General features: G+C 45.9%; 1 protein-coding gene across 7 annotated transcripts in view; it reads right to left on the reverse strand.

Moving 5' to 3' along the window:
* Positions 1-229: 229 nt before the first annotated feature.
* The window catches only part of CHRDL1 (chordin like 1), a 119,257-nt gene continuing 105,739 nt past the window's right edge, over positions 230-13,747 (reverse strand). For all 7 annotated transcript variants that reach the window (XM_043571230.1, XM_043571229.1, XM_043571232.1 and 4 more), the window contains 3 exons: positions 7,916-8,083; positions 5,507-5,596; positions 230-2,578 (listed from right to left, as the gene is read on the reverse strand). In XM_043571230.1, the coding sequence (XP_043427165.1) occupies positions 2,448-2,578; positions 5,507-5,596; positions 7,916-8,083 (389 nt within the window). In that variant the 3' untranslated portion in view covers positions 230-2,447. The remainder of the gene's footprint in view (positions 2,579-5,506; positions 5,597-7,915; positions 8,084-13,747) is intronic.

The following is a 13,747-nucleotide window of genomic DNA, read 5'->3' on the forward strand; positions in this document are numbered from 1 at the left end:
CCATTATCCCCATTTTATAGATGGGGACACTGACACAGCTGTTAAGCACAGAGCTGGGATCAAAAACACGGGTAGGCCAACTGCAAAGTCCCCACTCTTAACGACGATGCCACAGCCTGAGAGGGGTGTCCAGCCAAGTGGGAGACAGCCGGGCCCAACCATCACCTGCCACCCAGTCCCAGGTCAGCACCGACCAGAGAGTCAATCACTCACGCAGCATTCCTGCAGATGATGTTTCAAAATTCACCTTTTTATTAATTTAAAAATCCAGAAATACAGCGACTACATAAATAAGTACCCTATTTAGGTACATGTCCCGTGAGAAGAGTAAAGGGCTAATACTGTGACGTTACTCTTACTTGTGTACACGAGTTAACTATGACATGCCTACAACTGCTAAGTGGTGTTTATGGTCTTTGTTGTTCCAAGTGTTTATGATACAAATAAATATACAAGAAGAACCACATCCATTCCTCTCCTAACTACAGGTGGCTCGGCCTCATCTCCCCACGTCCCACTGCCTACACGACACCAAACGCTGGGTTTCCACATTGGCCGAGCACAGCTCCCCAGCTCGTGCTTCACACGGCACTTTGTAAAGGTGTGTCCCAGCACCCGGGGGCAGAAGTCTATCTAGGGAAGCTCTCTGGGTGTTCCCTTATGGTTGAGCTTTCAGAGAACACCTGGGTGGGAAGGCTTTGGGGTGAGTCACCCAGAAGGGGAAACCACCGCTTGCTTTGGGATTCAGTTACTTGTTTCCACACTATGGAAATACTGCCACCTCTGGGAGGGAGGCAGCAGCTACTGAACACTGTCATCCCCCTCCTCCGCAATAATGCTCTGTGGCCTTTCAGCCCCTGGATGTCCTACCACCCTCTCCCGCGGAGAATATGAAGGAAAGGTTGGTAAGAGGCTTATCCCATAAAGGCCTGGCCACGAGGCGCTCCTGTGTCTCCTAATTTAGGAGAGCAGCCTCCTTTATGCCAGGTTGCCATAAAGACTGGGCCCGATTGCTGTCAAATGCTGTAAGGAAACCAGTGTTCCTCTCCCCTATGGTCACGGAGTGGGAAATACAGGATTTCTGGGCCCCTGATATTTCTGAGTCTTCATTAGAGTTCATTCATGCCCCTCAGAAGGGATAAATCTAGGAGGCAGGCTTGAGATCCTTGTGGAGAATTCAGAGTTTTGTCACAAAGATGATGATTTCTAAAGCCAGGCCTCAGAATGGAGAGCTTCTACTTCTGGGATTGAGCTGCAAAGAGACAGTTTTCAGAGCAGCCTGGATTAGGATTCACGATTCAGATCTGGGCTTGGTGGATGAGAGGAGAGTGGTAGGAAGGTTTAGAACAAAGATCCTTATCAGAATTTCCATTTCCTCAAAGGAGCAGTAATTCTCCTAACTGAAGAGGCAACATTCAGAAGATGTGGGAGGACTGGGCCCCTCTGCAAAGTCAAAATCAGCTCCTGTAACTGGAGAAGGAAGAAAATTGCCCTCTTAAGGAGCTTCTAGAATTTAATCACTTAATTTCAATTTTTGGGCTACCGAACTAGGGCATCAGGGAAATTAGCTGACCAACCGTTTACTTCAACAATTATTTTGTTTTACGTGGATTCGGTTTCTGAAGATTTTACCCAGTTCTCACTTTTTGACGGGGGCCCCCACAGGTTCAGGGAGAAAAGTGAAGCGGTCTCATCAGGGAAATGTTAATTATCGCTTCCAAGGGAATGCGACCGTGAAATAGTGTTTTTGTTCTTCACCCTTCCATCAGAGTCGGTGACTTTAGCAGCCACACCACTGACCTAAGGGTTGAGCCTTTTGCTCACAATTCCTTCTTTATCTTCCTGAGTACCCACAACTTCAAAGCTACCTGGGAGCCAGGCAAGAGAAAGGAGGGGGGAATCTATGCTAGCTGTGCCTCAGAATGAAGACTGCAGTTTAGTCTGTGTGTGTGTGTGTGTGTGTGTGAGTGTGCGTGTGTGTGTGTGTGTGTGTGTGAGGATGGGGTGTTAATTTTTTAAAAAAAACACAAGACATTCTAAAATTCAAAGAGTATGATTTCATACAAATATTTTCTCTGTACTACAGAACTCCTACTAAGCATTTCTCTCCTGTTTCTTTCACTGGAATAACTTTCTAGATAGAAACCCTAGGGTTTTGTTTACTCTTTAACCTGTAAAGAAATGTGATTCTCCCAGAAACTTAGAGCAGTGCTGTGGTGTTCTATCCCTCTTCCTCCCACAAATAATTCAAGACTCTCCCAGTCTCTTTGGAGGACATGTTTAAGGACTGACACATAAAGGAGCAAGTTATGCTGTGCATGCCGTGAATAATAAACTGCATTTGAGTTTGGGGTTTTAGGGCACTGTTGACTTAAGCAAAATAAGCCTGCAGTCCAGCTGCGGCTTGATTTTTCTTGCTCTATCCTATCCAATACCGCCTGTCTCGTCTAACAGTGGCCCTTTTCAGACCTTTCCAGGTACAAAACCTTGACCAAATCTTCAAGCTCAGTTCTGCACACACGACTCGAACACATCTGGCTGATCTGAGCTTCTCCTTCGGTGAAGATCTTCCACTGGCCTAGAAAGCAAACACAAAGCAGCCCAGAGAGGTAAGAGGAGAGCAGAGCCAATTAGGAGTGTGACCAACCTAACCCGATCCTTACCCACTCACTTGCCGGGAGGAGCTGGAAGCCAAATGTCAGGGGGTTTCAGCAAAACAGCACCCAAAACACTTTTCTGGGGACAGATATGGAAAGTGGGCCACAGAATGTTCATTTCAACACACAGAATTTGTAAGAATCCCAAGAATAATAGGTAATTGCCTCCAGAGTCAAACCTAAGTATTATTTTTGGAATTTTTACAGTATATTTAGCATTTGTAAAATGCTCCACTATCGGGCTGTTAGCGCTTTAGGTGATTCCCTTGGGACCAGGTCAAATAAGGCACTTTGGAAAACAGTACCTGTGCGTTCCCGAGGTCCCGCTTACTTTTCAGGGGCAAGATACTGGTGTAGGTGACTCGATTATTTAGTGCTCTTTTTTCTATTCCTGCCCTTTGTTAAAAAACTGCCCACCTCGGTTTTCTCCTGTGCTCACATGCTGTCTTAACACCCCCCTCTTAGGATCCCTCCCATTCTCTGTTTTCTCCTCTCCCTGCCAGCATGTCCTTACCAGCTCATCTCTTCCCCCATTCCATCATGCCAACTGAACGAACAGTCTTGAGTGCACTCCCCGTACTGAGCACTGGAAACCATTCTAGATCACCTCTTTTTTCAACCGTCCCTTTTCTGACTGTCCTGGTCCTTGAGTGGCAAGATCTTCCTTCTCCTTAGTGTCATCTTGCCATGGCAAAGAATCTTCATGACAAACCGTCCACCCTGGATACCCACTTTGGGTCTTTTTCTCCCTGCTCTCATGGTGTTACAGCCTAGGGAACCCCTAGTCCAAGGTCAGCGAGCTCCTCTCAATCCAGAGCCAATTTTGAACCACTTTTCTTTCCCTAGCCACAGAAGAACATGACCCTCTTCATTAAGGACTCCATTTCCCTGCTCCTTTGTCTCTTGGGTTCTTCACTTTTCTCTGTTCTCTCCAACTCAGTGGGAAAGGAGAGAAGGGTCGGGCAAGGAACCACCTTGTACTGAAGCCCTGCTGTGTGCCAGGATCTGAGAGCCACATGACAGAAAGGGCCAGGCTTGTTGTTCTTTGTCCCCAGGTGACCCTGCAGGATCGTCTCATTACCCACTTCCTTCAGCTGCACACAGTTGGGGGCACACACCATCTACTTCCATTATACACCCTCAATCCCATTATGCCTAGCATAGGGCCTTTCTCACAGTAAAAACAAAAACACGTTCTTTGAAATTCATTGGTAATTTTTAAAAATCACATCATTCATACCAGACCCTAGACTCTGCCCCCTTCATTTCCAACCCCTCCATATGAATTCTCCTACCGGGCAGTTTATGGTCTATCAGTCTCCTACAGAATACACAAGTAACCTCGTTAACCCTATTTCCAGCTGCCCACCGCGAAACTCTGCTCAGATGGCCTTTATGTATCTGAATGTAAACATGTTTCAAATGAAACACATTTTTTTTTTTCTCCCCGGCAGTACCTGCCTGTTCTCCAGAGCCTCCCCTTGGCAAATTATCACTATTCACCCGGTCTGTAAAATTGTTACTCCTGGAGTCATTCCAAACTCATTTCTCTCTTTGTAGCCATCTTGATGATTTAAACTCAGAGGTGTCCCTCACCATGACCTCTCTTCCCTGGTCCAACCGACTTAATACAGTATTTTAATTCAGACTACCATCAGCTACTTACCGCCGACAGTCCACTTTCCAGTCCACACAGCAGGCACCTCTTTCTAAAAAACATATGTGCATGCACCGTGCACTTGCTTAAAGTCCTCCCCTGGGGTTTCTGGCCTGGCAATCAAGTCTAACTTCTCAGCATGGCATAATGGGCTCTTTGGGATATGACCTCATCAAAGTAGGTACACCATAAATCCATCTGCTAGCCAAGAGACATCTTTGCAGAGCACCATTTTTGATATCAGTAGGCCGTTTGTAAATCTGCAGCAACCACCAACGCGACTGGACTTCCATGTGAACTTCTCACCGGCTTCTTCCAGGGCTGCCCACCCCCCACATTTCTTGTTTGTTCCTGGCAGAGTCTCCTTTTAGGCAGCACCCTCTCCCTGAATTGATTTCCTGACCTGTTGCACAGACACACCCTTCTCTTTCAAAACACACCTCCTCCCCGAAGCCCACCTGGCTCTTGTCTCATTGTGCCTTGCAGATTCCCCTGAGTACTCAGGTAGTTAACTCTTGAGAGCTAGGCTGATTCACGGTGAAGGTATTTTCATGTTCTGTCTGGCCCATTAGAATACCCGGTGGATACAAATTCTGGGCCTTTGATTCCTTCAGAAGTGCTCGCCACCTCCCAGCGCCTAGCAGTATCTAGTCCTTAGGCTCCATCCTGCATTAGAAAGAGGGAAAGCTGCCGACGTGCTTGAGTCCTTTTAAAGAAACATGACCCCCTGGGAGCAGTTTCAAAGAGTCAAACAGACCTTGGTAGGACACAGGAATTGAGACGCTTTCCTTTTCCATCTCCCACCCCCACCGCTGGAGGACACATCCTTCCAGAGGTCAAGTCTCCACAAGTGTACCAGCCCTGGAATCCTGTGAGCTTTCTCTGACCTTCTTGACACGCTGGGGTTAGCAGTTTTCATTAAAGATATTCAGGAAACCTTGACTCGAGGTAGCTGATGCTGAGACTACATCTGGATTTGTATTCATCGGGTCCCAGTTTTTCAGTTCACATTCGGACCCCCCGCCCCCCCACTGCCGAGTCACCCGGAGAAGAGACACAACAGCCTCTAAGGTTGACATTGAGCACTGCTAATGTTCACTAAGAACACAAGCGGACCTTGTTTGGGGCTATGCTACGTTGAAGACTGGAGGCGTTTTCCAGACAGGAGCGAAGAAAGACAGGTACCACTTACTCAGCGTTGTCCTGGTCACCAGCTTGAAGTGATGGAGCTCCTCAAACATCCTCTTGGAGATCTTCTCAATATGGAAGTGCTGGAGGATGCCTGGAACCAAGTAAAATGTGGGGGCAGGTGGTCAGGCCCTCCCTATCTGGAACCACCACCCCCTTTTTCTGCTTGGGCTGGGCATATCATCTCATTACAGGGGCTTAGGAGTATCGAGCTGGGCTGTGTAATGTGCTTAACCAGGAACTTGGATGGCTCAAGGGTTATAATTGACTCCATCTGTTTCTTTGGCTCACTGGCCTCCCCTTGGTTCTCCAGAGGATAGAGATATAGCAGATCGTGTTGCTGACCATGGGACCCCCTCCTAGGGAAAGCCACATGGAATCGGGCATGGGTGCTGGTGGGAGTTGTTATAGCCAAAGGCAGTATTAGAAATTCTGCCCTTGCCCCACGTCCAGGTAGATTATGTCCCTGCCAAACCACTGGGCTGCCCTTCTGGCCAAGCAGTGAGAGCCAACAGTGGGATTGAAGACAGGTTGTTTGTGTAAATGGAGAAGCCATCCCTGTTCTTGAACTCACTGAAAAGCATATTTTCCTTTGGGAAATCTTCACAGCTCCTTTGGCTTTCCCTTACAGAAAATGGGGAAAGTTAAAATAAAGGTGGGGGGGGGTGGGGACACAGTCTCAACTTTGCCTGAATAGTTTTTATCAGAATAACACATAAACTGCAAATGGCCTTGCAGTTAAAGAGCAACATGTTACCAGCCTACTTAATCCTCAAGAGGTCTAGAGAAGGCAACGTAATTGAAACCTGGGTTATCCTCTGCTCACCGAGCACAGACCGTGGCTGCCCAGCCCTGAACAAGAAGTCCTTCAGATGCTACCCCAGCAAGCATAGAAAAATATCCACGTGCCTCTAGGGGGTGAGCGATGTGGGGCAACCAAATATTGGGGCCACTGTTAGGGAAGCCAAAAGGACAGGGCTTAGTCCTAGGTGACCAGTTACAGAGGAGCTAGGGAGTTAGAGATGGAACATGGACATTCCTAGGTATAGAGCAAAAACGAACACAGACAAGAAACCTATGTGTGTTCTAGCATAATTTTTTAAGGAGTGGGAAGGAACTCATTCCTTCAGGCAAGAGAAGTTGTGAAAAGGGAGAGGAAGAAGCCCTAGAAATACTCGAGCCATCGTTTCTCAAAGTATGGCCCGAGTGCTGCCTGAATTAGAATCACCTGGCCGTTTGTTACGTGTTGAGGTGCTACCTAAGGTCTACTGAATTCACGTCTCTTGGATGGGGCCAGGGAGCTGTGTTGTAAACTGGCTCCTTTACATGGTATGTAAACTTGGAGCACTCTCGAGGCTTACTTACGCAGGAGCCAGGAGAAAAAGGACGTGCGCTGTTTCCCAGCTGAAATCTTACCTCTTCACTTGGATTCCTAGAAAACGTGGCCAGCCTAGATCAACACTAGCCTCGTTATCTGTGGGATGGTCTGAAGGGCTGTAGGATCACAATGAACACGATGCGGCTGGCTATGGCAGTCGGGGTGAGTGATCAGAAAAGGAACTGGATGGACAGAATGACAGGGATTGTTCCTCTGGGCGAGACGCTTCTTGAGGGCGGGGATGAGGTTTTCAGTGCGTGTCACCCCAGAGTACATAGCGCGATTTGAGAGACGCAGCTTTGCACTGAATGGATGGATTTTCCTGTTTGTTGAGGTTCAGATGGGAAAAGAATGGGTAGGCTACAGTTTGGTAGGCTGCCGTCGTGGCTGTGCATTAGAATCACCTGTGGAGCTTTAAAAACAAACACTTTTGTGGGGCACCTGGGTGGCTCAGTCAGTTGGGAGGCCGACTTCGGCTCAGGTCATGATCTCGCGGTCCATGAGTTCAAGCCCCGCGTCGGGCTCTGTGCTGACCGCTCAGAGCCTGGAGCCTGTTTCGGATTCTGTGTCTCCCTCTCTCTGACCCTCCCCTGTTCATGCTCTGTCTCTCCCTGTCTCAAAAATAAATAAAAAAACGTTTAAAACAAACAAACAAACACGTATGCCGAGGCCCCATCCCTGGCCGATCAATCAGCAGCCCTGGAGGGAGGCTCAGGCATTTGGTATTCACAAAAACCTCTCCCACGTGATTCTGATGTGCAGCCAGGGTTGCAAAGAACTCCTCCAGCCTTTGTTGGTACAAGAAAGACAACAAGCCCCAAGGGCCAACGCTGACTTTTTGGACCAGGTCATGGTTAAAGGTCAAAGGTCACAATCACCACCGTGTCAGTCATGTGGTAGTTGCTGAGCGATCAGGAAAACTGACCCAAACGGAGGAGCTGGTTGAAGCAAATTTAAGGCGAGTCTTCCCCTCCTTCCCTGGTCCCCCGCCCCTTACAAAAAAAAATAACAAGGAATTAATATTGTCTTGCTCACCCTTTCGGATGGTCCAAACGTGCACCTCCACCTGAGGTGGTCTCTCGGTCTCCAGAGCTATTTTTCTGGTGGTCTCCCCATCCTCCATGAACACAGATTCATACACAGGCATGGTTTCTTCTCCACAAAAGTAGCCCTTACTGTCAAAGCTTTGGCCCGGAAGTTCTTCTGGAATCGGGAAGCAGGTATCTCATTGTTCATAGTGTCTCACGCTCATCGAAAGTGGACAATCAGCGAGAACATTCTTACAGAGTTAGAAATTCCACCCCTATTCCTTTGGCTCAGTTTAAGCTGCGCTGTAACAGCCACCAAATCACAAAGGACCACATGACCTTTGATTTAAGTCTACACGAGGACAGAATCCATAGATGTGCAGAACACTGGCCCACAAACCAAACTGGATCCACCCACCACCACAGGAGAAGTAGACCTTCGTGAGGAGGAAGAACGCGGCCAGGTACAAATCTCTTAGGCACGTCAGGGTACATAGGATTTTCCATGCTGGGTCCGGATCATGGTCTGTTTAGCACAGTGTTACCAACCGAGACCCAGGGAATGGGCTGACAGAGGGTCTTGCTTAACTTCCCTGACATCACTTTGGTATACTTAGAAAACATTTTATGACCCTCATTTATGTGCATATAGTTGCCCAAAGGATCTATCCAAATTGGCTTGACATTTCTGAATGCTCTTTGATTTGTTTGTGAGGGGAACGATAATACCGGATCAGCACCCGTGCCAAAACCTAGATGTCAGATTAGTCATATGCATGCTATGCCAAATGAACGGCTGGGAGACACAAAAAATTGGTCAAATCCCTCAACTATGGATAATTTAAAGTATAAACTAAACTGCTGGATTTCAGCTTCCAGGCATAAAGATACCAGCCCCTTCAAACTTCCCATTCCGCTCCACCATTCTCTTCCCTCGGCCCCCTACCAAAAGAAAAAAAAAAAAAAGTTTTTCCAAGTTGGTGATCTGTGAGTTAAGTTTCTTTGCTGGCTTCATGAGCAGCACCCTCTTCAACTATGGCTTTAAAGTGTACCCTCGCATGAGGAGGAACAAAGAGAAGCCACGGACACCCTGAAAACTTTGAATATGTGCAGAAGTCATGTGTAAGACTATCTGATGAAACCACTGAGTGCTGGGTTCTTTGGATCTGTGACTCTAATTAGGGAGACTCATTGTTAGCCAATCAGATGCATCGGGACCAGAGGCTGTAGTCAAATTGCTATTGCCCATCTCGTGCTGACCTGATTCCCACCCTCCACCACCATCTTGGCAGTGTAAGGACAAAATCGAAGTCGTCTCTTGGTGACTCCAGGTGGAACTACTCAATTTGTAGATCATCCTAGGATCAAGCCTCCTTCCTCCTTTGGCCCTTTTTAGTTATTTAATTGCTTGGTGGGCCAGTCCTTTGTGGTAATATGTTAGGTAATTAAGGGACGTGTGCTAGCACTTTGCCAGTCAGAGAAGTGGGTCTCTGAGTTTGCAGGGACCTCTGTGTATTTATCACCTTGAGAATGATAGCTGAGTTCAGTTGTTAATTTTTTTTTTTTTGCACCAGCTTAATACTGGCTACAGCTGTTAACTGCCATGCGAAATCCATGATAGCTCTGTAAATACCTGTCATGTACTAAAAGTTCTCCTAGTGTCCTGAAGAGTTGTCTTGCACCCCCCACCACCCCCACCGAGAGCTTAATGGACTCAGCAGAAGGGCTCTATGAACAACAAAACCCATCAGTGACTCAACCCTGGCTGGCACTTGAAAATATTAAGAGTAAACAAAGTGTGTCTTTGAAGCTACCCAGTGGGCAACAACCTCCCCGTTCCACACCCTCCACATCAAGGTGCTTTCTGATCACTCCATGCTCACCTAGTTGCGTTTCCTTCCAAGGAAGCCTGCTATGCTCACAGTCATTTCTGGCCATACCCACCTCCCTTGAGAATGCTCATATCCCGAGCTCTCCACAACTAAGAAATTGACAAAGCATTTCCTTATGGAGGTGGTAATGACTGATGAGGATGTATTAGCCCAGATAAGTTTTAAGTCTTAACAGGGGTGTTTTACACTGTATGCAGAAAGGACTGTGTAATTATAGGAATTCCAGATACCAGGGTGGTGTGGTGGGGATGGGAGTGGAGTTGGAGAACCTTCAGGAAGTGAAAGTCCTACACAATCTTGTAGGTGGCCACTAATAAGCAAGGCCAGGCCAGCCTCTACCAGAGCAAAGGCAAGAGAGGGAAGTAAAACTCACATCCTTAATTTTGGCCCTAGTTTGTGACTGGAGGAGGCTGTGATCATGTGTTCTAAGGAAACTTTTGGCTAGATCATCAGTGAATTTGATTTATCTCTTTTCCCTTCTCAACACAAATAGCTGAATTTACTGTTCTTTTCTACATCGATCTTCTTCCCTCTCCACTCTTTGTCCCTTTTTCTCTGTCATGTGTTATCTTTTTTTAAATTAATTTATTTTGAGAGACAGAGAGCACAAGTAAGGGAGGGGCAGAGAAAGGGGGGGGGGAGAGACAGAGAGAGAGAGAGAGAGAGAGAGAGAGAGAGAGAGAATCCAAAGCAGGCTCCGCACTATTGCACAAAGCCTGATGTGGGGCTCGAATTCATGCACCGTGAGATCATGACCTGAGCCGAAACCAAAGAGTCAGATGCTTAACTGACTGAGCCACCTGGGTGTATTCTTAATTTAAGTGTATTACAAGTGCTTTCTTTTTTTAACAGTAAGTGGGACCACAATATAAATATTGTTTTGGAATAAAGCTTTGCACTTAACAAATATGTCACAAACATCTTTCCATGCCATTAAGTCTTGGTCTACAATGTTTTTTTTTTTTAATTAGTTTTTTAGAGAGAGAGAGAGAATGTGAGAGTGGGGGAGAAGGGCAGAGGGATAGAGAATCTCAAGCAGGCTCCACACTCAGCATGGAGCGCAACGCAGGGCTCGGTCCCATGACCCTTGGATCATGACCTGAGCTGATGTCAAGAATTGGATGCTCAGGTGCCTGGGTGGCTCAGTTGGTTAAGCGTCTGACTTCGGCTCAGGTCATGATCTCACGGTTCATGGGTTTGAGCCCCACATCAGGCCCTCTGTTGTCAGTGCAGAGCCTGCTTTGGATCCTCTGTCCCCACTTCTGTCTCTGCACCTCCCCCATGCTTGCTCGTGCTCTCTCTCATTCTCTCAAAAATAAACATTAAAAAAAATTAAGAGTCAAATGCTCAACCAGCTGAGCCACCCAGGGACCTCAGTCTACAATGATTTTGAATGGCCATCTGATAAGCCATGGTACAGCTATACCATAACTTATTTAACCATTCCCATATTGGTAGATTTTCAAATTGTTTCCGATTTTTTACTGCTGTAAACAACATTGAAGAAAAAAATCCTTATTTGTGTATCTGTGTATCCCTCTTATTACTTTATTAGGATTCCTAGGAGTGAATTACTTAGTCAAAGAGTAGGAACGTAAAGGTTTTAATAAATACTGCCAACATGAGAGGCCAACTATTTAAAAGCCAATGCCTGTTCTACATTCACTTATTTGAATCACCTATATCTCTAAACGACTAAGCATTACAATGAAATGAGATTTGGTCTGAAGATCTGAGATTGAAATTGGAATATTATATAGCAGGGAGGATTTACCTTCCCTGGGGTAGTTTAGATCATGATTAGTTTTGTCTGAAAATATCATGTTACATTACTTATATGACTGTAGGTGTTCCACCCTTGGCCAAAACCAGAAAACATAAAATGAAATTGTGTTGGTAGAATTACTCCAAAGTGACACTGAAAGGTTTGAGGATCCGGCAAGATCACAGACTTGGAAGTCACAACAGGTTATTGTGACTTGGGTGGCCCCCCTGTCCGGATCACGCTCAGAATGTGCTCTCTCCCTATCTCTAATGAGTGCATTTTCTCATCAATTTTATTATTTTTTTAAAGATTTTATTTTATTTATTTTACTATTTTTAAAACTATTTTTAGTTTTATGTAAATCTTAGTTAATATATGGTGTAATAATGATTTCAGAAGTAGAATTTAGTGATTCATCACTTACATATAACACCCAGTGCTCATCCCAACAGGTGTCCTCCTCAATGCCCATCACCCATCTAGCCCACCCTCATCCACCTCCCCTCTAGCAACCCTCAGTTTGTTCTCTGTATTTCAGAGTCTCTTATGGTTTGCCTCCCTGTTTTTATCTTATTTTTTCCTTCCCTTCCCCTATATTCATCTCTTTTCTTTCTTAAATTCCACATGGGTGAAATCATAGAATACTCATCCTTCTCTGACTTACTTCACTTAGCAGGATACTCTAGTTCCACCTGCGTTGTTGCAAAGGGCAAGATTTCATTCTTTTTGATCACCGAGTAGCATTCCATTGTATATACATATCACATCTTCTTTATCCATTCACCAGTCAGTGACATTTATCTCACCAATTTTAATGCCCCAGTTCCCTACTCCAGATCAGATAGGTCCTGTCCTTCCTAGCCAATCCTACCTGCTGTTTACTCTGGGAGGAAGATTTTGTTTGTGCCATAAAGAAATGCTTCTCATACTTTAACGTGCATGGGGATCAACTGGGGGGTCTTGTTAAAATACAGATTCTGATGCAGGAGGTCTGGGAGGGGACCTGAGAGTCTGCCCTTCTAACTAGCTTCTAGGTGCTTCTGGTCCACAAACCACACTTAGAGTAGGAAGGCCATAAACCACCCTAGGCCTATGGCAGGTGCCTCTCAAGCTTGTCTGCACATTAAAACCACCTGGGGATCTTTTAAAAATTCTGGCGCCCAGGCGACACCTGAAATCAATTAAATCCTAATCCCTGGGGATGGGACACAGGTATTTTTAGAAGCTTTCCCGGGGGTTCCAATGTGCAGACAAGTTTGGGAACCACTGGCTTACATGAAGATGGCTCAAAAAACATACGTGGGCTAAGTTCATGTTTGCCTGCAAATCATGACGAACTAACTGCCTAAGTTGAAGGAATAAATGTTTGAGCTCTCTGCCTACTTCTAAAGTTTTTTGGGTTTTCATCTGTGTTTACAAAAATGCTTTGCAGGTAGGCATATGAATCGATGAATTCATGTGCATGGGAGTGACTCATTCACTCCTAGAATGCTGGAGCAGGAAAGGCCCTAAGAAATCCTCTACCCTAACCCTCATTTTGCAGAGAAGGAACCTGAAGCTCAGAGAGGTGAAGTGACTTTTTCTAGGTCACACAGGAAACCAGCGGAAGAGCCAGGATTAGAATGCTTGATCACCGATCCCCTATGCTGTCAGTCCCCACACTACAGACTACATTTTAATCTAGTTCATATGTGTTAGAACCACTGTGGATTCCCTTTTTAGGAAATCAGTTAATATTATCTCCTGGCCTGGAAAAGGTAATGAGCTACACGTGACCTGAATTCCAAACCTCGGTTTTGTTATCTATTTGTGGGATTCAGAGCAAATCACTCTATGCACTTCGGTAACGATATCATTATACAATTGTAGTGTTGGATGGGAGCTTGGAGATGAATTCTTCCAAACTTCTCCTTGTGCAGATGCGGCTGATGAAGGCCAGAACAGGTCTGTCACCTTTCCCAGGTCACACAGCAACTTAGGTCAGGACCAGAACCCACTTTCTTTCCACTCTACCTCACGTGCCTCCCATCCTATCTCGAAAGGGTAATGGATGTGATTGTGCTTTGACGAGTGAAATAGTGACATCAATGAAAGGTGCTACTGTTCTTCTGTATAATCCTCATACTCCAATTTCTCTATAATTTAGAAAGGCCAGGCTGAAGTCTGGCACTTGAGGCTATGT

Source organism: Prionailurus bengalensis, chromosome X, assembly GCF_016509475.1.
Source record: "Prionailurus bengalensis isolate Pbe53 chromosome X, Fcat_Pben_1.1_paternal_pri, whole genome shotgun sequence".
Lineage (NCBI taxonomy): Eukaryota > Metazoa > Chordata > Mammalia > Carnivora > Felidae > Prionailurus > Prionailurus bengalensis.